The sequence below is a fragment of the Mugil cephalus genome, chromosome 18 (assembly GCF_022458985.1).
Source record: "Mugil cephalus isolate CIBA_MC_2020 chromosome 18, CIBA_Mcephalus_1.1, whole genome shotgun sequence".
In the NCBI taxonomy this organism is placed as follows: Eukaryota; Metazoa; Chordata; class Actinopteri; order Mugiliformes; family Mugilidae; genus Mugil; species Mugil cephalus.
This window is the reverse complement of record NC_061787.1, coordinates 15,639,780-15,663,718: the sequence shown is the minus strand read 5'-3', so window position 1 is coordinate 15,663,718 and position 23,939 is coordinate 15,639,780. Positions and strand designations below refer to the sequence as shown.

At 42.3% G+C, this 23,939-nt stretch overlaps 2 protein-coding genes across 2 annotated transcripts; one reads left to right on the top strand and one right to left on the bottom strand.

The window, feature by feature from the left end:
* The first annotated feature begins 814 nt into the window (after nt 1-814).
* amer2 (APC membrane recruitment protein 2) lies at nt 815-4,465 on the top strand. The gene has a single exon (XM_047568614.1). The coding sequence runs from the start codon at nt 991-993 to the stop codon at nt 3,061-3,063; it is 2,073 nt and encodes a 690-aa protein (XP_047424570.1). The 5' UTR covers nt 815-990; the 3' UTR covers nt 3,064-4,465.
* An 8,665-nt stretch (nt 4,466-13,130) lies between these two features.
* On the bottom strand, nt 13,131-18,258 carry LOC124995861 (beta-1,4-galactosyltransferase 1-like). Its single transcript, XM_047568584.1, has 2 exons — nt 17,070-18,258; nt 13,131-15,176 (listed from the first exon to the last, which is right to left on the bottom strand). Exons 1-2 carry the CDS (start codon nt 17,427-17,429, stop codon nt 14,508-14,510), a joined length of 1,029 nt encoding a protein of 342 aa, XP_047424540.1. The 5' UTR covers nt 17,430-18,258; the 3' UTR covers nt 13,131-14,507.
* Nucleotides 18,259-23,939: the final 5,681 nt, after the last annotated feature.

Below are 23,939 nucleotides of genomic sequence, written 5' to 3'. Positions count from 1 at the left end.
AACTTGCAGTGACAGGAGGACAATTAGATGTGTTGCCATGGTCCTCAGACTACTGGCCCCATGTGTCCATAGTCCATATGGAGGAGGACTCAACGCCATATGGTCTATACAGTATGTCTGGCTCAAACTGTATTGCAGTGTGTGTGTGTGTGTGAAACATTTTTTGTAAATCCATATCCCAGCTTAAGCCAACTCACACTGTTGATCAGCAGGTCTTGTCTTTGAGCCCCCTAATTCAGGCCCCTAATACATTTGTTTTGGTTGTGACTTCACACTCATATGAGTAAAAAAGAACATGTGTAGCAGCAGCTATACACAAAGCGTTGGGTGAAGTCACTGGTCCTGAGATCAATTTGTAAGCAAACTGACACATAAAAGCGTTTTCACATGTATAAAATTCAAATTCGTACATATTCTTTCAGACTTTACAATTAGCCGTTTACCCCCCCGTCTCATGATCCATTGAGTAGGCTCATTAAAACAGGTCTAATCCGTCATAATAAATCAGGTTTGGTTGGCAAACACCGTAACTGTACAAACACACGCCGATTGAATCCGTGAGGGATTGAATAGCCGCAAAACGCAAACCAAACGGTGCATCTGTGACAGGCAAGGTGGAGGAAGAGAAGAGGAAGAGGATGGGGGATGGAGGGGAGGACAGACACTGGCGCCCCGCCAACGTTGACGAAAGCTGCTTAGCCCACCCAGTTGCCATGGATACAGCGAGGAGCAGCACTCTGTGTGCATGTGTATGTGTGAAAGAGAGAGAGAGAGAGAGGGAGAGAGAAAGAAAATGAGGAAGGGGGGGGCAGACAGAGAAAACCAGCAGGCAGGCGTTAAAGCAAGTCAGAGTGGGAGTGAAAGAGCAGGAGACAGCAGGGTGGAGGGAAGAGTGGGAGAGAGAGACAGAGAGGGTGAGTGTATGTGTGGCTAGAAAGCTAGAGTGCTCTAGGGAGACACGATAGAGAGGGAGCAGTATAGTGCTTGATAATGGAGGTGCAGTCGGAGTGCGTGGAGCCTCCAGTGGCTCCACAGTGTGACCCCCAGCCTACAGGGAAGATCAACAAAGCTGCCTTCAAACTCTTCGGAAAGCGCCGCACTGGCTCTGGAATGGCCAGCTTCTTCTCCTTCAGGAACAAAGGGGCTACGAGCAACGGGAATTCTGACAATGGGAATTCTTTGAATGGAAACAGCTCAGCGGCATCGGCGGAGCTAGTGAGGAGCAAAACCCACGATGGACTAACAAGCTCCAACAACGATGCTGATGGACAGAGAGGGGAGGGGCTTAGCAGCCTGGAGGCAGGACCGGTGAGGTCTCTGAGCAAATCGCTAAGTTTCTTCTCTCTCCTCCGACGTGGGAGTTTCAGGTCGAGTGAAAACGGAGGAGCGGGGCTTTCCAGAAGAGGGAGGGGCCTGAAGGGCTTCTTTAGCAGCATGCGATGGAGACGTAAAGAAAAAACAAACGAAGCAGAGGGGGAAGAGGTCGAAGGTAAGAAGGTGAAGGATAGGGATGTTGCAGGTGCTGAGAAGGATATTACTCTCACCCTTGAACCCCCTCCGCATCATCACCAAGAGGACTGTGGGAATGCAGAAGCAGCACCTAGTCTCCAAGAAGCAGAGACTCCCACCACTAGTGTTACCATGACACCCCCACACTGTGTTGCCATGCCAGGGCCATCTGGCGAGCCGGACTCCCCCTTCCCTTACACACCCACTGACTCGCCACTGCGCCCTACCATCCAAAAAGCCAAAGCCTCAATTTCAAGCCTCACCCCCTCCCTCGCTACACCTCCCTTGGATCGTTGCAGTGCCGGTGACCCACCGTCAGAGCCTTCAGTGGACCGCCTCTGCTCTCTCCTCTTTACCGATGTCACGTCCCTCAAGAGTTTTGATTCACTGACGGGCTGCGGTGACATTATTGCTGACGCAGACGAAGAAGGGACGGTTGGTAATGGGGGCAGCGGCACTAGCAGCAGTAGCAGTGGGGGAGGAGGGGGGAGTGTGGGAGCGAACAGTGGGAGAGCTGTTGTTATCACCAGTGCCACATCCCGCGGCTCCCCAACTAAGCCCCCAGCAGCTTCCCAGTTGACCCAGCCCATGTTCTCTGTTTCCCCAATCTCGGCACCCTCTTCCCTGCCAGCCCGTACCCGGGCACCTCCTCCACCGCAGCAGCACCCAGCCGGTAGTGGCGTGGTGGCCTACATGGGCGGAGGGGAGGAAATGGCAAGCCCAGAAGGAGTTGACGATGCCGACATGCAGGGGCTCTGGCACATGCTACCCTCTACCGGAGATAACTCACCAGCATTGCCTCGATCGCATCAACCTTCGTCAACTACTCCTACTTCCGCTTATCCCCCTCACACCAACCCTGCCAGCAGCCATCATCCCTCAGCCTCCAGGAGTACAGACAAAAAGACGCCCCAGGTAAAGGCACTGGGCCTGAGCAAGATTCCGGTAGTCGGTGGAGCGACAAGTCGAGCAGCTAAACCCCCTCTCCCTCACACACATGGTCGGCATCCCACGTCACCTGGTGAAAAAGAGCCACTTAGTGATGAGGGCTACTGGGACACACCTTCTGCGACGCCTACAGCAACACCTGATGAGAGTGGGCTGCAGCGTAACCAGAAGATGGCCCTATCACGTGACAGTTGCTCCGGAGACCACCTGTACGATCTCTACAATGACCCCGAAGAGGAGGGAGAGGAACAGGGGGAAGATGACGATCTAAACAGTACCCCCTCACCATCCACCGAATACAAAATGAGTCCCACCTCCCAAACAACTATCCCTTCTTCATCTTCCTCGTCCTCCTTCCGGTCAATGAAAGGCAGCACCAGCCTTCCTCGGGAGTCCAAGATCCCGGTAAGCAACAAACAAACCACACCTCCTCCTCACTCCGTAAGCCAGTCAGCCCTGTCGTCTGTCCTCGAGACTGTGTCCCCTCCACCAAAGACCCAAGCGCCTGCCCCTGTTCGCACCAGAATCCCAGTGTCCAAGGTGCCCGTTCGTCGTTCTGGAAACAAACCTGGTGGCACAACCAGAGGAGCTGCCAACAAGAAGTAGCTTCTGTCATAAAATAACTGTCAAATTACTCCTACTAACTTCTGGACAGTGCTGTTTATGCAGAGCCAGAAGTTTTCTTTCCCAGACCAAGAAAAATGTTGAGCTGTCAAGTTAACAGCCTATATAAATTCCTCTCAAATCTTAAAAGGTCTCTTTCCTTCCTTTCTTTTCCGACTCATGACAGGCCAGACTAGAATAAGTGGTTTTGTTCATGCGAGAGAAATTACATGGAGAATCTAAAAAGATGGGTTAACATTTCACAGCCCTCACTGGAACTTTGGAGGCTGACTATTGACAATCCGCAGACTTGAAATAGACACATTTGCCTTGGAAGTTCCTGGAAAAGCTTCTCACCTGCTGAATTTGACGGCCACTTTGTAAGGACCTAATATAATCAAAGTTTATTATTATTATTATTGTTATTATTATTATTACACCACTTTGTCTGGTCTGTAACAAATTACCTCCTAATCCTCTGATTTTAGAGCCAAAGTTTAAAGAAAAAAATAATAATTTCACAGCCTCCTTGTAGTCCACATTTTTAAGATGGTCTTTTGACCTCACACTGGTCATAAAACTGTATAACACTGAGATCTGAAACACTGCAGCTGCAAAGCTGCCCTGCAGAATGCCACACAACATCTTGTTTTTGGATGGGGACGCCCCGTCTTTTATGACCGGTTGCTATTTTTATTTTATTTTATTATAGACACACTAAAGTTTTGTGTGAGCCTGTTAGCATCTGGATCCCACTTACGCCCTACTGCAGCGCCACCGGACGTACGTCAATCTCTGGGATTTACAACTGTTCAACTACCAATGGAAATGTTCAAAACTATCGCAATACTCTACCAGGAGGAACTCCTTGCACTGATGCTTCATTCCACACGCTCAACACAGGCACAGGCGAAATCGTACCCACACCATTTTTCTCTTGCTCTCTGCATGCAGTGCCACACATCAAGGCACAAAGGTCAGGGAACATCATCTGTTGTTGAAGGATCTTATTTACGCACACTGTTCAACCTTCGGGACCGTCTTTGTAGCTACACTGGATAACTTTCTTCTCTATGGACACATGCACATTTTTCTAGCTAATACTTTCTTCTTTACTGGATTTCATACTGTTTTTATAGGGTCCTTCTTCCGAAATCATACTGCGCGGATCTTAAACTGTGATAGCACCAGAATTGTGTTTCCTTCTGTTCTTTTCTACAAGCATACTGTACAGGTTGATGTGAGTTTTACGACGAGGAGGAATCCTTTCTGTAAGTCCGACGGTTTTAAAGAGCCAGAACATAATGCAAAGTTAAGTAACGCTAAATCAGTTCGGAGAACTTTTCCTTTTGTTCCTACTGGCCTTTGTACTAATAAACACTGTATGATCTAATTCCAGAAACCACCGCGGCTGTGTGTGAATCTGAATGTAGCTTGACATTGTTAAAGATCATTGTTCAGCATATATTTTCTTGTGTTGGCCGGTTTTCCTCTTTGTTCCTATTTTGTGGGGACAAGACAAAGGCTGAACTTGACTGCTTTCTAAGTCCTCTGTGCTCTGAAACATAAAGACACACTATTGCACAGTGTGCTTAGCTTCGCAAAGCACCACTTGTTTTAAAAGTGAGGGGGTGTATTGCAGTCCCAAAAGGCCTTTGTCCGTAATTCAGTGTGACAAGTTACAGGGAGATGATTGTTCCTAGGATCTTTTTTATTCATAGGAAAAGTTTTTTCTAACGTGAACCACAAGGACACCAGTGACACCGAAGGGTCATTCTAGTTTGTGATTGCTTTCCAAAACCATCCTTGTGTGAATGAATGACTTGACATTGTAAAGAGTTCAATATACTTTTCATTCCTTCCCTTTGTTCATTTGTGGAAAGGGCTGAACTACTGCTTCTAGTCCGTGCTCTGAAACTAAAGACACCAGCCAGTGTGCTTACTTCGCAAGCCCACAAAAGAGTGAATGCAGTCCCAGCCCACCAGGGAGATGATTGTTCCTCGGATCTTTTATCATTCATGCCACCCCATGCCGAAGGGTCATTCTAGTTTGTGATTGCTTTCCATCTCATTTAGAGTGTAATGATTGATCTGTGACATTGCTCCAGGTTCATATATCTTTTCAACCTCCTGTTGTTGTGAAGGGCAAACTGTGGAGTAACATGACTCCGGGTCATTTCTAGCCACATGAAAGAGGGCAGACAGAGGAGAATGATTATGTCGGTTTCTCTGCCTATGCTGTGCTTTTTGTTTTTTTTTTTTTGTTTTTTGTTTTGCTTTTGTTTCTGATTTAGCAAGAAGTCATTAGATGACAAATGACGGTGACATAAGAGGGTCTAAGATGGTTTTTATTTAGCGAACATGAGGAATGAGTTAAACCTGCAAAATAAAATCTGGTCATGCTTGCAGACTGGTGACCAAATTGATTGCCTGGAGGATTGTCCAAATATTTCAAAATTATTTACTGCTAAGATTAGGAAAGATTGGGGAACAAGGTTTTTATGCATTACATATTTAGCAGGTTTTATTCAAAAGGGCCATCCCTCTCAGTTGATATAATTTATTCCACGGGTCAAATTTGTGTGTGCTTCTTTCTTCACCTTAGCTATCACTTGGTGCAAATGAAAGTTGAACACTTAGGGTCCGTGATCTGTTGCACTGGAACATCCCCTGAGGCCACCACATACATTTTTATTATATATATTTTTTTTTTCTTTCTGGTTATAAATCTCCATGTGATCATTTATTGCAATGAAAAGCACATCATGTTTTCCTTTATTTTGTTACCGCCTGACTGTTTGCAGTGTGAAATCCTTCCACTTTTTTTGTTTGTTTTTCATTTTTCATGAATAAAACTGTACTTGCGCTGATACACAGAAGACCTCCTGACTCTTTGTACGCAATAATACCTGCACGTGGTCTGCTTTTGTAATTAGAGCATATGAGATTGATATTGCCTCAGCTCCCTCCCTGTGTCTTTCTACTCCCTCGCACTGGTGGCGTAAATCCCCAAGGAGCAGGTCGGGGGTGAGAAACAGAGAGGCTTTTGTTGCTGTGCAGTCTGTGGCACTTCTGTTGTGGTATCGCACTTGGAGAGAGGTCAGCTTGGCTTGGGAGTAATAGGTGGTCAATACATTTTATCGATTGCCGAGATGAAAGCCTGATGGATGTGTTATTGTCTGCTACCGGTCTCTGGTGGGAAAAGATGCACACAGACGGGGCCAGGCAGCCATTGTGATAACAACACAAACTTTCCGTTTTGTCAGATTGTAGATTAAAAGTGGTGCCGTTGTTGATTCAAGGGAGGGCACACGATCCTTGAATCAACAACGCCACCCCTTTTAATCTACAATCTGCAATCTGAGGGGTGGCATTGTTGATTCAAGGAAGGCACATGTTACCTAATTTCCTTTTGGGGATGAATAAACTAATCTGTATATCTATGTTTCTAGGAAAAGCGTATACGCTTTGGTGTAGGTTCGTATGCAGGATTTGGTGCAGTGCGAATCCCCTTTGTAATGGTGCGGCAATTCCCCCTCCCTCTCTACCCGTCTCCCTCTTCCTCTTCCTCTCTCTCTCTCTCTCTCTCTCTCTCTCTATCAGTTTCTGCACACTGAGGTTTATGTAAAAGCCTTACGTAAGACCATAACACTCACTTGTACCAGCCCAGCCACATCAAAGCTAGAGATGCTGACAGTGCTGGTGCGCATGTGTCAGCTTCTGGATGTGCTGGATGCAGACACATCCAGGCACGTTTGTGCCTGTTTTGTTTCGGGGCATAAATCTGGTACAGCGAGGAGGATTTAGTTTAGCACTGAACAGCAAAGTTATTATACACACCAGCGAAGGGGGGGATACAAGAGAGGCATGGTGAAACATTGTGGGAGAATAAGATTTTTTATGAGGTTGTGCGACTTCAGTGCACTTAAACGAAGCTGCCATTTAAATGTTGCTTTTGCCTAATTGCCTCAGGTACTGATAGTTAGAGATTATTCAGTGATTGCTTTCTCCATTATCCAGCCATGCTTTCATGTGTCCTGGCGCCAGGTCATCAAAAGGACTTAAGCTGATCAAATAATCGTCACTGTGTCTGCAGCAGGTCTCTCAGATCCAACTGTATTTTTCTTCAGGTTGAAACACTTTGATATAGTATTCCTCCTCTCATTTGATTCACAGTAGGCGTCCCGGTGATTGTGATCACAACAAACACAAACGTCTGCAAGGCAACAGTGTACAAACAGGAGTGTTGTCAGTGACAACGAGCTGCCTTGTGGCTATATTTAATGTCTCAACTCGCCTCAGTATGTAAATAATATATATACATACATTTTGCATTTTTATATATGTGCAAATGTGCGATAAATACAAGTGAATATACACCGTTAGACACATGAGCATCTGTGAAGAAATCCTTTCCTTACTGTTGTCAGACGGAGGTGGTGATTGGCAACAATATACGACTCACTTTTTGCATATTTCAGGCAGCAGAGAACAGGTTTGTTCATACAGTCAGATAAAAGGATATCTTGATGCCAGAAAGGGTTTCCTGGCCTTGATAAACGTGTGTCCTTGTGTGGGCGGGATGGAGCTCCATTCAAAAGCTGTACCCCACATTCTGCATGGCAGCCTCTCTACAGCTGTTCCCATAGTAACTCCACTAGGTCAGCCAATGAAAAGAGGGGGCTGGGCAGGAAGGAGGATGGGAGAGTGTTTGGGGGGGAGGGGGGGGGGTTGTGCCGTTTCAGATACACACTCACCTACATGTTGATCATTTGCACATGCAAATGCACCATCGCCATGGACACAAATTTGTTTGTTTTTGCCTTTGTGCACATGGCGAAAGCCTCACCCTCGGGCCTCCTGCTATGAGTGGAAACGTCCCTTAATAAAGCATCAACAAGAACACGTCGAGAAATGCTGGGGCATCTAAACACATCGCATCTCTGTAACCTCACGAGAAGCTCACGCAGTGGCGGAGCTACGTGGTGGCCAAGGGTGGCCATGGCCACCTCTGGTCACTGCCCGGTCACCCCACTGGCCGCCCCACGGCTGCGGGATAATTTGACAAAATGCGGTGCAGAACATTAACTCCTGTCATTTCCACACCGACACATCTTACTGGAGCACCCACCAAACTTTGTGTGGGAACAGATCCCATAGTTGAGATGTTCCCCGGTGTTTTTTCTTGTTTTAGACCTCTCCAGATCAAGGGTCAATGATACAAGGGTCAATTGTCATGGTTTGTCTGTCTTTTATTTTGTGAATCATGTTTTGTGTTTCCTGTTTTATTTTTGCCAAGTTTCTTAGTTTCCTGTCGGTCCTGTTTCCTTGTGGTTTTGTCATGTCATGTCATGTCTGTCCATGTCATGTTGTGTTTCCTGTTTTATTTTGTCAAGTTTCTTAGTTTCCTGTCGGTCCTGTTTCCTTGTGGTTTTGCCATGTCATGTCATGTCTGTCCATGTCATGTTGTGTTTCCTGTTTTATTTTGTCAAGTTTCTGGATTTTCTGTCCTGTTTCCTTGTGGTTGTGTCATGTCATGTCATGTCTGTCTGTCATGTTGTGTTTCCTGTTTTATTTTGACAAGTTTCAGGATTTTCTGTCCTGTTTCCTTGTGGTTTTGTCATGTCATGTCATGTCTGTCTGTCATGTTGTGTTTCCTGTTTTATTTTGTTAAGTTCTGGTGTTCCCGTGTGTTTTCCATGTTTGTCTCTTGATTGCTCATTGGTTTCACCTGTGTTGATTGTCATCATGTGTTTCACCTGTCTCTTGTTAGCCCTGAGCCCTCTTGTGTATATATAGCCCTGCTTTCCCTTTGTTCCTTGTTGCATCATTAATGTCTCCATGCCATGTTTAATGTTGTCACACCCTGTTTCCATGTAATGTTGATGATTCTTGGATTTTGGATCCTCCTGCTTCGTGCAGCACCTTTTGTTAATTATTAAACCTTTTTGTTTGGAGTTCCTGCCTCATCTATAGTCCTGTGTTTGGGTCCTCCCCTTTACAACCTCCTCCAACGTCGACACGGTTTTCCCAAGTACAGCTTTTGAAGAAGTTTCACTGCCATATAACAAAATTTACTTGCCTTTTTTCAATTGTGTCACTGAGTACCAGAGTGTATATACATTTATTTCTTACTTCATGATTGACATGGATTTTCTAGGATAGTAGGACGAGAAGATGATATAGGTTTATTAATATTTACATTTGTGGAGATTTTCTGTTAATGATTCAATTCTCAGGAATGGTGACAGACCTCCTTGTTATAGGGTCATAGCAATAAACAAAAACAACTACAGTGACGGTTATAACAATGAAAACAGTTATCTAAGAGATTTCGGGTATCTACTTATTGCCACTCGATGTGACCACCCCACTGAAAACTTTCTGACTCCGCCAACTTTTCTTTTTCTATCCTGTTTCACTTGTCTCAACCTCTCTTGAGATCTTCTAACGGAACTATTGAGCAATCTTTCTGCATGTTGATAATCCATCAAGCCTCGTGAATGGGTGTGTCTGTGTGGTGCACATAAAGACAAGAGCAACGCGAACAATCAGGAAATAAGATATTAAATTCAAAGCTGAGTTTCTAAACGGCAAAGTAAAATTAAATTGAGTTATGAATCACAAGATGAGTGATGTTTATAATCCAAGGTCAGAGGAAGTAAGTCAAAATTGAATTAGCGTTTATGCTCAACTGAATTGAATTTTTTATTTAGATGAATATTTTTGTGTGGTTTATTTATTTTTTAACAGATCTCACCCTGCTGATGTTTTGAGCATGGTTGAGAATAAAATGACCAACTTAGAGCTTGTTATATTTATGTGAGGAACATTTGGTACCAACTTTCTGACAGTTAACAGCATTCATTTTACTTTTTCACCTTTTAACCAAGTCCTCAGCTAACAGCTAGATGGCAGACAGATTCTGTATCTGCGTGAAATGAAACAACTCTCCACACCAGCAGTAGTTCGTTTACCTTCGAAAGGGAGAGATAGGGAAACGAGGACTTGCTTGGAAGCTAAGTAAAGAGCTACAAGCTGTTGTATATAGCTGGCCTCTCCTGAATATTGCCAATTAGCTTGTCTACAGCCGGGGTCTTCAAACCAAGGAGCCTCAAACTCATGAGAGATTAAGTAGTATCAGTTCAGTATCTCAGTTGTTAAAATAAAGGTAGTAGATAAGAGGTTTGTTTGCTGCTAGCAAGAGCGCAGTAAAGTTATGTTCGCAAGAAAACAACCGTTATGCAGTTGTGAGCTTTCAAGCAGAACACAATGAACGTAATAAAAGATAAAAACTTAGCGGAGTACTGCGCCAACATTGTAATGGATTCAAGGCAAGCTTCCCTACCGGCGCGCCCTGGTCTGTGGCTGTATATTACGCCCATCCCTCATACCATTTCTGAACCTTTCGGTCAACACCACTCGTATTGTTGTGCCCATTGGCTGCCCGATAATAGGCCCTCATTTTTTTTTTTCTTAAGTTTCTCCTTCATTTGTTTTGCCGTCCTGGCAAAGTCAAGTTTGGCCGTCTCAGCCGCGATAGGCTGGAAAACCCTGTCGTTCTGAGAGCTCCCATCCAACTCCTGCTGTATACTCTCTTCTCTCAACAAGGACAGAAAAGCCCTCACCTCCGGGTTGGTCCAGAACTACATTAGTTTTCCAGTCATCATTTTAAAAAATGTACCGACACGAGAGCAGAAAGTTGAAAGTGAGCAGCTTACTACTGGTCAATACCGTCAGTAGTAAGTAATGTTCTACATCACATTTTCCCTGATTCACCTACTTTTGACCGACTACAGAAGAAGTACTAAAACGTACCTAGAAAAGTATCCCTTTGGCCTTGTTCCGCCCACCTTCTAGCAATGGAATTAACGATTTAAAGTGGGCGGTGCGGTGTGGTGTGGAGGTAGGCTGTGTATGGAAATCTGGCTTTAGTATTTTACTTCCGATCTTGGCAAAGGGGAGAAGTGTTGGTTGAAGTGCAGCTGGCTGTTAGCCGGCTGGTTGGTTTTTTAGTTGGACTAGGCTTCTAAATGTGTTTTGCCTCAGATCATGACACAAGGGATTGTAACACCTTATCCTGAGTATTAATGAATTAATCTCCCTGTTTTTGTTCACTGGGGACGACGGTGGAGTTTTTCCCCTGTGTTTTCCTGATCCTGTGCTGGAGCCGTAGGCCGAGCACTGTGGCATATTTTAACTTTGAATCCAATGTTATTCTCTGTTACTGCCACTTCTCTATGAGTGAATAGTAGTTAGATCTATCTAACACGGCGCCAATGAAGCCCGTGACGAGCTCAAAACCAAATCAGCGTAGCGAGATAGCTCAGTCTCTCTAATATACGGCTCTGATGCATGATATCTGTGCATTTCAATGTTCTGATAAGAAGACGATGAAAAACAATAAGACCAGCCTGTCTGTTTCATTTTGGCATCATTTTATTCTAAGTTTTGTCACATCTAGTGTCACAGGATCACAAGCTGCCTGACACCAGCAAATGGTGACTGTTGGCTTGAATTAAATTGAATTGAATTGAATTAGCTTTCTGAGGTTGCTGGTGGATGAGGCCTGCTCATGCTTGCAGGCTTTCATGCAGGACTCCTTGAGGAGTTTTGTTCCTACCTTTTAACACTGAACCTATTTATTTATCATTGTCCTGTTGCAGAACATCAACTGTCTAATTTCTCATAACCGTTAGTTACCTGATAGTATTGGCCCAGGATGTGGGTGCCCAAGAACTGTCACAGATGATCCACTGATATGTATGATTTGTGACATTAATTGTGCATGGTTACAGCTCCAATTATACACATGCTATCACACAACATGATTCAGTCATGATTTAGTGCCAGCAACAATAATGTGGGTTGGCTTTCCGGGCAGCTGCCACTCATTTACGACAGGGGTCGGCAACCTTTGGCGCAATGACCCAATCATTGGCACACTGGTATCTCTCAGTGTTAAGATGATTGCCACTTTACACGTCCCATGATTTAGTTTGTTGATTGTATTGAGTTTGACCAACAGCTCCCGCCCACATTCCCCGCAGCGCTGTAGCCGTGGTTCGGCCTACATTCCTACAAGAGTGGAAAGTAAATTCCAATACCCAGGAGCATGTCTCCATCTGGTCTGCGTGTGCTCTACATAGATTCCAGGTGGAAAACGGTTTTGTATTTTTGGCGCAATCTAATTTTGTGTTATTGTTGATAATGGCGCATTCGTTAAGAAAAACATTTCAAACTGGCACCCCATGTCACATGAGCACATGAGCAGCACTGATTAAATATTCATAAGGACATTGGGCTACTACGTAGCCTCTGTATGGTTGTAATAGAGTTTGCTGTGTATCCTGAGCAGAGTACTTTAGAGTAGTCGTTCTAAAGCGTCCTCTGCTTGACTAGGCTGACGGTTCATATTTCTTTCGCCCCTAAGGCTTTTCCGTTATACCTGTTATAAGAAAACACCCTGTGTGAGGGGAGAAACAAAAGCAGAATGACAACATGTAAGACAATGCTGGCTGTGAGTAATTTACGCAAGTCACTCCTACTCCTCCAAGCCCAGAGGGATAAGACTTGAATACTTAAAATTAAACGAATTGACCAAAATAATACTTTTCATCTTTCTTTTGGTGTGATGTTGACAGGTATAGACAATACATTTTTAAAAAAATAAATAAAGGTAAAATCATTGCGTGGGTTTTGAAGTGATCTACAGAAACAGCAGTAGAGAAGACAATTACCCTAAACCCCAACCTAATGTACACTAACCCCAACCCTGTTTAGGGTAGGCTCTTAGTACATAGTGTGTGTAGCTTTAACGTTCACTGAATAATTAAAGACAAACCGAACATTTCCCTCTGATCATCAAAGTCTTTTGTGGAATGCTACTGCAAATATCTGAAAAACAGCAAACCAATCTGTTAAAGAGAGAAGACAAAGAGACAACATGAACCAGAGCATTACTACTACTAAAAATAACTGTCCCATATCAGTCTTAACCAAAGGTCAGAACGCCATAGAATTGTCCCAGTAAATAGTGCTAAATGTTAATCACAGGATCAACTACAGAACACTTTAAACATTTTTTATTTTCCACATATTTATAAAAGTACCTTTCCAGTATTCCATTCCATATGTATTACATATTCACAATCAGCATCTCCAGTGTGTACCAGTATCACTAAACCCTGAAAATAATTATAAAATAATAAATAAAGCACAATGCACAAAATCCCTTCACCGCCTCGTATGCCATTCCATCACAGGAACTTACTTCATAAAGGAAACAGATTAGCCAGGCATCTGTTGCATAAAACTTTTAGGCCATACATATATTCTGAAAGGTTGTTGTTTTAATCAAGTGGCAACGCCTGCAACTTTTTGCATGTTTCCATGAGCAAACAGAAAAAAACAAACAAAACAAAACAGAAAATCAAAAACAAAAAAAAAAAACAAAAAAAAACAGAACACTGGGTTCTTTAAACCAGCTCTCTCCTCTCTCGTTTAACAGCATTGCTAACAAACTACAAAGTATGCCTTCCACCTCGTCAGTATGCATGAGTCATTGTTGAGTGATGCGTTTATCTTCTCATGAAGATATGTAGACAGAAATCACATGCGAAGGCACTGCCATAAATAGTTTAACTTAACACACAGTCCTTCATATCATTCAGTTAATAATTGCAAAAAGTACAAATGCATGAAACAAAAATCAAAGTGAACTTATCGCATTTAAAAGCCACAGTGAACAAGAAGATATTGGTGAGTTAACCCTTCAAGACCTGTGCATAAATAAAAGCTTGCAGTATTTGAATTAGCATAACTCACCGATGGCCAAAATTCAAAGTGTGCCTGAGCACTTGAAGTTGCGCTGTCTGGGGGAAAAAGTTGCCATTACCGTAACGATGACGCACCGCTACTGTCGGCTGCAGGTTGGTGAGCAATACAAGACCGGGTAGCCCCAGGAAGAGAGAGTTGTTTGGAGGAATTTGTTCGTAAAAACGAAGTTAATTATACCCTTGATATGTCGGGAATGTCTTCCAGACAAAAGCACAACTTGTCAGCGTTCAGCCACACTTTAATTCAAATACCGCGTGCTTTGACGTATCACCAGCTATACGTTCAGGCTTTTAAGGGTTAAATCACAAAAATTATAATAAACTATTTGACTCTTGGCAGGCAATTCGGAGGGAAAGCTCCACAGAAGCCTGCCTGTAGATCCACACCTACACAGCTGTGAAGAACTTAAACTAATCTCTGTGTGTGTTCACTTGGACACATACGCATACATTTCCATGCATAAGCCTTCACCAGTACACGTAGCAGTCCTAGGGTAATTAAGAGCCACCGAACGCAGAGATTTCAAGAATAAACCATGACCAAACAGCCACCAGTACCTCCCAGGTTTTTTTTTTCAGTTCTCTTCAGTCTTTAATGAACATCCTTACTCAGCTCTTCGGAGCCTGAACATCCACAGTAATGTAAGTGTACAGTACATCCTTTATAATTTCCTTGACCGTGTATTTGAGGGAATTAATACCATCTCGGTCCATGGTGCGTTCCGCTCGGTTTAGTTTGTCAGGATTTGCTGGATTAGGCTCATTGTGCAAGTCCCTTTGATGTTTGACCATCCTGTACCTTCCGGTATAAGAGTCGGGCCGAGAAATGGACATTCTACGGTGGACAACTCTCCTGTAGATATCATCGTCCTCACCACCCCAGCCCCAGTAAGTGTTAGGAAAGCCATTAATTTTCAAGAACTGTTCCTTGGATAGTGAGGACACGCCACCAAAGTAGGTGCTATAGGGTAGGTGGAAGTTAAACTTGTCCATCGCCACAGCCAAGTGTCTCGGATTGTCAAAACACTTGTAAAGATTGCGGTCGTCCAGGGGAACCAGGTCTATGTCAGAGAAAACAAAGCAGTCATAATCATAGTCCTTGCTTGCTTCAGCAAATCCTACATTCATCAGTTTCGCCCGGTTGAACACGCCATCTCCATACTGGTTGATGACATACACGCCGTAGTCCTGCTGCTGTCGTATTAATATAGGATGGAGGTAATAAAGCCAGTGGATCAGGTGCTCGTGACGATTCCGGAAAGGTATGATGATTGCCACCTAAAGAAATGAAAGTAAAGTAAGTTTTCTTTTGAGTGAATCTCATTAAGGCCGTTTCTAAGTAAAGGAAATGTCAAAGTTCTCAGTTTACTGTTTATGGTTTAAACTGTTCTTAGAAAATTCCCCCGCATGAGGGGAGGAACAAAAGCAGAATGACAACGTGTAAGACAAAGCTGACTGTGAGTACTTTAATCATGTGAGTTCTACTTCCCGGAGTCCTGAGGGATAAGAGTTGAATACTTAAAATTGAATGAAACTGACCAAATGAGATACTGACCGAATTAATACTTTTCATCTTTCTTTTGGTCTGACGTTGACAAGTATAGACAATAATTTAAAAAAATATGAATAAATAAAATAAATGAAGGTAAAATCATTGCTTTGGTTTTGAAGTGATCTGTAGCTACAGCAGTAGAGAAGATAATTACCTTATAAAGAAAGAAATCAAAGTTGCTTTTGAGTGAATGTCATTAAGGCTGTTTTATAAGTAAAGGAAAATGTCAGTATGTCAGCTCTCAGTTTATTGTTTTTGGTTTTACCTGTTTTTAGAAAACACAAGGCATGAGGGGAGAAATAAAAGCAGAATGACAACACGTAAGATAAAGCTGACTGTGAGTACTTTGATCATGTGAGTTCTACTTCCCCGAGCCCTGAGGGATAAGAGTTGAATACTTAAAATTGAATGAAACTGACCAAATGAGATACTGACCGAATTAATATTTTCATAATTTTAAATAAATGAAGGTAAAATCATTGCTTGGGTTTTGAAGTGATCTGCAGCTACAGCAGTAGAGAAGATAATTACCCTATAAAGAAGGAAATCAAAGTTGCTTTTGAGTGAATGTCATTAAGGCTGTTTTTGTAAGTAAAGGAAATGTCAGTATGTCAGCTCTCAGTTTATTGATGATGTGGTTTAATAGGGCCATTTAATGTGCATCCATCTGCATTCACTGTGTGAAGACAAACTACACATGCAGCATAACCACTTAAAGAGCATAAGTTGGCAAAATTTAACTGATACTTTATTAGCATCAGTCTCAGAAGAGGTAATGGTAACATGTGCTGTGGGTTTTCAAAGGTTTTGGGCAGCCACTGGCATCCCATCATCACAAAGGAGTGATAACTTAGTCACTTTTGAAATCAAGTAATCAGTAAAGTATTGAGCATCTAATTTACTTTTTAAAAGAGCAATCGGACCAGAGTTGATTTCCTCCAATAGTCCACTTCGTTTGAGCAGGTGTGAAAGCTCAACCGAAATCTGGTGCAGACCAAACAACTGAACTCTGGTTCCTCTCCTACATCGTACAACCGGTGAGCTGCCCTTTCAACTGAGACGTTACTCATAAAGTTTGGTACTCTTCAAAACCGTGAAAGCAGAACTGAAACAAATGACAAACGAAAAAGACAAAAAAAGAACAAAACAAATAAACTCCCCAGTCGAACCGTGTCGTCTTGGTCAGGTGCGAAAACGACATGATCTTTGCACTGTACGCAACATTAGAAACTTTCCTTGGATGACTTTCTTATTCATGTTATTAATGTCATTTTTTGATTGGATTTTTATTATTTATACAAGTTAAAACTTTAAATTTAACATGGACAAAAAAAGGTAAAAGCTGAGAAGCAAAAATGTCAGTATCCCAAGAAATTGTCAAAGTACCCACTGAAGGCCAGAAAACATTTTTCATTACGATTTGTTTTCAGCTTAATTGCTGATTTATTGCCCTTATTGCTGAAATATTTCCCTTTGCTGATTTAAATATTATCATTTTGACTCATTACACAAATGGTGTAATGAGTCAAAACTCTTTATTTTTATCCTTTACCTCCTGTTCAATATGTACTTTCAGAGTTTAAGTATGTACTGATTTGCCTCTCCACTTGTTCACCTACCTTCTGATGCGGGATACATTCTTTTGGCTTGTACCGGCCTCCCAGCTGAAGTGGCGGACCGATCTCCTTCCTCACCCCATCCAAGGTCCGCACAGAATTAAACTCCACGAGTAGAGGGCCCACAAGATTTGGAGGGGTGTCAGGGCATCTTTCCAATGGCTTTTCTGCGTCGTATTCTGTGGCTTCAGTTGTCTTTTCCAACGGGACAGGGAGGTCTTCTTTTATCCCTTTGTTTTCAGTCCCCACGGGATATACTACTGGGGCAATATTGAAGTTTTTTCCGTAGAGGAAAACCACAACAAAACATGCTATGCTGAAGCATGTTAAAAGTGACATGTAGTTGAAGAGTTTCCGCGACATTTTTGCTTTCCTCAGTGAGAACCTCTACAAACTGACAAGCTCTCTTACAGTTCTCTAAACCGGCATCTGTCTTTGCAAGTCAGAAGTGTTCAAAGCACAAGAGCAACCACACCGGTTTTTAGTTTCTTTACGCTTCCTCATTCAAGTGAAGCCTAACAAATGAGGTTAATATTTAATCATAGTGAACGAAGAGTTTCCTTGGAATAAATTATGCCGGTCAGTTGTAAATGGTATATTGCCTGTTTATGTTGCCTGAGTATGCGTGTAACACCGTCATCACTTCCTGTACATGAGTTCCTTTAATGTGTACCGTACTTCCACGTGATTTTAGACTAACCAAACAAAAAGTAATGTATTAAAGGAGGAATTACTTAAATATTCTACACAAAAAAGTATTCCACAAGCTTAAAAAAGACATAAATCTAAACCAATCAACGATGTTAATACTATATATGCTGTAAAACTAGGTCCTCTCTTGGCATGTGATTGGCAGAGTCCAGAGAAAAGAGTGGCAAGTTACCTACAATAACTCCTCAAAAAAGTCCTCAAAGAAGGAGAATTTGTCAGCCTCGAAAGACGGCCTGAGCCAGGTCCACGAGCGTGTGTCTGCATATACGCTCCTCAGGCAGTAACGTGTCCCTTGAAACATGTAGGTGTCCAAGTGAGTCAGCCAGCTGCCGCCGTTCTTGTAGAGCTGGTCTCACGAGATAAAAGGCAGATCCCGTTGCTTTCAACGAAGAACAAGGAAATTTCTGCCTCTTGTAAAAGTCTCCCGGAAAACCACTGATAAGGACACTTCCTATTGTGTTCGAGTTAAGCAGTCACAAGGACAGTGAGGAGGAAGGGAGGCGGAGGTGGGGGGTGCTTACAAAAACAAGGAAATGCTAACAAGAATGGTGTTGGTTACACAGGCCGCACCTTACTACTTATTTGTTTTCAGCAGGAACCAGGTCTTCACGGATAAACAGTTACCAAGAAAGCATTATTGTATAACAATGTATTGTGACCATTTACTTTATCAGAGCAGTGTAACATATTAATAGAACGTAGATAAAACACAGGCATAGTTATCCCAGTAAGCTGCCCAGTAAACTAATACTATGAACTTCTTAAATATTACTCCTGACAAACACCATCCTCGTTCATTTATACATATGGTATACATACACATGAACTAAAACTAATGCAGAAACTAAAATGTGTCACGTTTAAACAACTGAAACTAAACCGAACCAAATAACTTGAAAAACAGGAATTAAGACTACGGTACAAAAAAAAAAAAAAGATCGGGTTTCACTCTTTCCTGCCCCCTGAGACCACAGTGGAAGGGGAATGTCAGTTTCACTGTGAATGAAGTGGTCGCTGTTTATCTTTTATTATGCTGTGATCGCACGTGTAATATAAAACTGATAAGATTGTCCTTCTGTGTCAAGATCTTTCAGAATCTATTCTATCTATATGAGATTTTTTTTTTTTAAAAAAAAGAAGAAAGAAATCTACTTTCTGGAAGTCTGTTAAGTGCTGTAGCATTTTGCCTTTTGTCTGGGCTTAAAGAATGAGCACAGCCTTTCAGCATATGGCTTTCATGTCATGTCAAACTAGCTACTGTGTCAGTGACGTGACGAGTAGATAACGTGGTTATTTGGAAGAATAAAACAGTTTAAACTCTGAGCTGATACAAAGGGTCAAAGGAGATAAAAATGACATCAGCAGCTGAGTCAGAGGGCTCATTAGCTTAGAGGTCTTGTTAGCCTCGCCTCACAGTTCACCATATAATGTCTGCATTTAGTTATTGAAGAACATTTAAACCAAATTTTGTTGAACTTTACACATTAGCATAGCTAAATTTTCTTCATATCTCAAGCTCACCATTGGCTACATTCTTTCAGTTTCAGTTGTAGGTAATGACAGGAGCAGGCCACTAGTCCAAGCATGCATGTGTACAAACGTTTCCCCCAAATGTCATGGTATGTTCTCCTCAGACGTCACCGGTGTACTTCCAGGGATATGTTTTGTATGTTTCCTCGAAGTCACCGGTGACGGCCTTGTCATTTTCACATCAGGCAACAAAGTGGTTCAGCCTTTCCCAATTGTTCCGTGAGCAACTGTAATCTGATTTTATTGTGGCGTGAGTCAAACAGTGGAAAGTTGAGAACCTGTCGTCTGCAGCTTCTCATCTAACAGCTCGATGGGGCTTGTTGCCTTATTCCCTCCTATTTCAAACTGATCCGCTTCGAAAAAATAAAATAAAATACTGCAGGTTCATTTTTGTTAGCTCTTTTTCATGAATAGTGGTGACCGCTTCACAATAAAAGTCAAATTTCCCAGTTAAAAGCTGAATTTTAGTGACTATTATTTAACATCTGAAGAAGAAAGTAACAAAGCAATGCATGTTTCCTACAGTATATTCATATGCTTTGATGTACTTGTATCTGATGCAAATTGTATAAATACAGATTATATAGATATGCAAAACATTTATCAGTGTGTCATATACTTCCTCACTAGTGACATTGTTATGATAAAAACTTTTATTTCCAGCAGTGATGGCTGTGGTGGCCAGGATATTCAGCAGCAGAAAGAGGTCAACAGCAGGTCAATAAAGTTATTTTCTTAAGCTATCGCAAACCTTCCAACAGCTGCTGAAGGGTAGGCTTTGCGGTAGTGAAAAAGCCTTGCACTCTTCACTTATGAGTCAAAATGTTTATTACAGTAGAACCCGTGACATTTTCAATCATAAAATATCTGTATAGTCCTTGAATGCATTGACGTAAGCAGGGATCTAATCACGGGGGCACTGAGACACAATGACCCTTTTGCCATGCAGGTATCTCATCTCGTCAGAGATTGTATCCAACAGTTTTCTGAGAGTTGTGGTTTCAGAACAGCCTGTCAATACTAGATTCAGATAGCGTCTGAAGGCTTACAGTAAAAACATGTTTAGGAATGTATCGGGCCCTGGGTTTGTTGTAAATACACTATCCTTCAGCACCCTGCTCCACCCATGCAACCCTACACTCGTTGAACCGTTCAAAGTACACTTCTCAGCCGCAGCAGGAAAACCCCTGATGGAAAAAATAAATAACACTGACAAAAGCTTGTAACAATGCAACATTGCATGTGGATGTTGACATGTAGCACCCACCTAGATCAGACTAGGCACCCCCATCCCATAGCAATGACACTCCTTGGTGGCAGCAGTCTTCCCCAGCAGGATGCGGTCTGACACAGACACACACACACGCAACAATGGTTTAGGAACAACAATAAAAAAATAAAAAAATAAAATAAAAAAAATCATGAGAAACAGCACAAGGTTGACCTAGTCTACAAATTCACTAGATCCCAAACTGTTTAAGTGTCTGTATGATAGAGTGGAACAAGCCTGATCCACAGACGCCCCTCCCCTCTACATAGGACCCAAAGGCCCCCACTAGCAACATTCTGTGGCAAGGACACCCTGAGAAGACCCTTGTCCATTCTCTGATGAGTCACTGTTTTTGCGGCACAAGCGAGACCTACACAATATTCTTGTTATGCCGGATGTGAAAACTTGATTAACAGTGACCTCTACTGGACTTTTTTGAGAGTACATGGAAACTGGGTTTACGGGTGCCACGTACCACACAGCAAACATGTTCAAGTACTGTCAACTTTTGCTTCTGTATTTCATGCACCTAGATTTTATCCACATTCCCATGATTTAAATTTAATTTAAAATTATTACTGTTGATATGAAAAGCAGTAGTTTGGAGGGTTTTTCTCAAAATAGTGCTGGGTTCACTTTGGTGTAAACTGCTTGTGTGGACAAAAGAAAAGTCACTCTAATCTACTCTATATCACTGTGTGAGTTGTGTCTACTCATGTTATTATTAGTACATATTGTGTCTTCACATTTCCAACTTTAGTTTTCTGTAGATGGTATCTAGAGCCTACAGTGTTATAAATTCTATCAACCAGCTGGTTATACTTGCTTTTAAGTCATAGATTTACTGGATGTAGTGTTACAGTGCTGTGAGGGAAGGGTTAAAAAAATAAAAAGAAAAGAAAAATGTTGTCCCTAATTTTCCCAGGACTTTGATGAAAACATGCTTTTGTCCCCTGTTAAAACTATTAGCCATGGTTCATCACGTTCACCATGGGGATTGCTTTTTGTTTTCATTTCTGCTTCAGTTATGTGATATACGTGGTTAATATGTTGATGTTGGCGCACGGCTGAACGTGAGTTCTCATGGCCAACCGAGATGTTACGTGTTAGCTGAAAGGCCCGAAGTAATTCTGTCTAAATGTGCTCTGACTGCGGTCATTAAAAGCTGAACTTTTTAACCCCCAACATACTAGAATACTTTTCCCAGACTCATAAACGTGATTATATATTTACAAGTCAGTATCAGAGTCACTGCAAGTGTAAAGTCCAGGTGTATAACTTGTCCATAAGAGGTATTAGAGTTAAAAACCAAACCAAAAGAAAGAAAGAAAGAAAGAAAGAAAGAAAGAAAGAAAGAAAGAAAGAAAGAAAGAAGAAATGATATAGAATGTATAGATATACTAATGCTACAAAATATATAAATGAGTGAGGAGTGAGTAAAATACACCGATCAGGCATAACCTTATGACCACAGTTGTGACTCATCAGGACATGGGTTTTCTCAGGTTGTCTCAAGGGAGAACTAGGAATACAAGGGTATAAACCACAACAAAAGGAGTTAGTCATGACTCCTTGCCCTCTTTTCCATCCCAGTCTGTTGAAGAGAGACAATGATCTGCTCAGCACAATGCACAATATGCTGGATGCTCTCCACTTAGAGAGCGACATAGGAGAGCCAAACTAGACAGTGATGGAAGGTGTGATGATGTTAGTACAGTCTGTGACAGCCTGCACTTTCTCGGCTGTCTCAGGAAAAGAAATGTGCTGCCAGTGATGGATGAAGTGTTACTGTCCTATTTCAGGTTGGTGTGAGATGACAGTTCTCAGCAGGATTCATCTCTGCTTGCAGCGGTTCCATCGGGGAGGAGAGTAGGGTGAGCTCCCTTCTGAACTTGACTATCATTTCCGACACCAGCAGGCTATGTTCTTCTCGGCTTGGGGGACTCATCCCCAGAAGAGAGCAACTGTGTTGGTGTCATCAAGCAATCATCAGATGATGGACTGCTGGAGATGCTCATGGACATTTACAAAGTTGTCCTGAAACCACTCCTTTGATATCTTGGCTGTGGTCAAGAGCGCTCTGGAGCAGGTTTTCATCCAGGATGGCTCTGTACTTTGATGCCTTCATCTTTCCCTCTATCACGACTAGTCTCCCAATTCCTGCTGCTGAAAAACATTATCACAGCACGATGCCGCCGCCACCGTGCTTTACTGTAGGGATAGTACTGACCTGGTGACGAGGTGTGGCTGGTTTCCTCCAAACATGACCCTTGGAATTTACGCAAAAGAGTGCAGTCTTTGTCTCATTACTCATTTACTAAGGAGGGGCTTCCATCTGGCCACTCTACCATACAGGTCTGATTGGTGGATTGCTGCAGAAATGGTTGTCCTTGTCTCTTCGTCACATCCCTGACTAGGAACCCTTCTCCCCTGATCATTCAGTTTAGACAGCCGGCCAGCTCCAGGGATAGTCCTGGTGGTTCTTCTTCCTGTTCATTTGGACCTTTAAAGCAGGAGAAATCTTTGTACCATTCCCCAGATTCAAAACTTAGGCAGATTCTGTCTCGGATGTCTACAGACAATTCCTTTGTCTTCATGACTGGTTTGTGCCCTGACATTCACTGTCAACTGTGGGACCTTGTATAGATAGGTGTGTGCCTTTCCAAATCATGTCAAATGAACTGAATTTACCAAAGGTGGACTTCGATTAAGCTGTAGAAACACCTCAAGGATAATCAATGGAGACAGAATGCACCTAAGCTCAATTTTGAGGCAAATGCTGTGAATACTTATGTGCATGTGATTTCTTAGTTTTTTATTTTTAATAAATTTGCAGAATTCTCAAAAAGAACTTTTTTACATTGTCATTATGGGATGTTGTGTGTAGAATTTTGGGGGAAATTTAATTTTATCCGTTTTGGGATAAGACTGTAACACAACAAATGTAGAAATAGTGAAGTGCTATGAATGCTGTCCGGATTTGCTGTGTACAGGTAGATTTGCAATCATGTACATTACCACTAGATGGTGCTAATGTATCACAAATAAGGAATCGGCATCCCTGCATTATGTTACTGGAAAGTTTTATTCACACACTATTCATGTTTCCGTCACTGTTGAAGGACACGCAACTCATTTACCTTGATTTTAAAGAGAGTTTTAATGTTAACATTTAATGATTTGGGATACAGGGAATCGCTCGTTGTCTTCAAAATGTAAACATGTGTATTCAATTTGACTTTGACAAACACAAAGAAATGGAATATATGTACATACATTTAAGTGTGTGTGTTACATGCGTATGCGTGTATTCATGCCTTCTTTTTATTAACCACATTTTGGAACAAATGGGCTGCTGTTCA

Excerpts from the sequence above, each read along its gene's own strand:
- amer2 (XM_047568614.1), top strand. The coding sequence starts at position 991 with ATGGAGGTGCAGTCGGAGTGCGTGGAGCCTCCAGTGGCTCCACAGTGT.
- LOC124995861 (XM_047568584.1), bottom strand. The coding sequence starts at position 17,429 with ATGTCGCGGAAACTCTTCAACTACATGTCACTTTTAACATGCTTCAGC. Across the intron at positions 15,177-17,069 it reads AATGTATCCCGCATCAGAAG|GTGGCAATCATCATACCTTT; the intron begins GTAGGTGAACAA and ends TCATTTCTTTAG.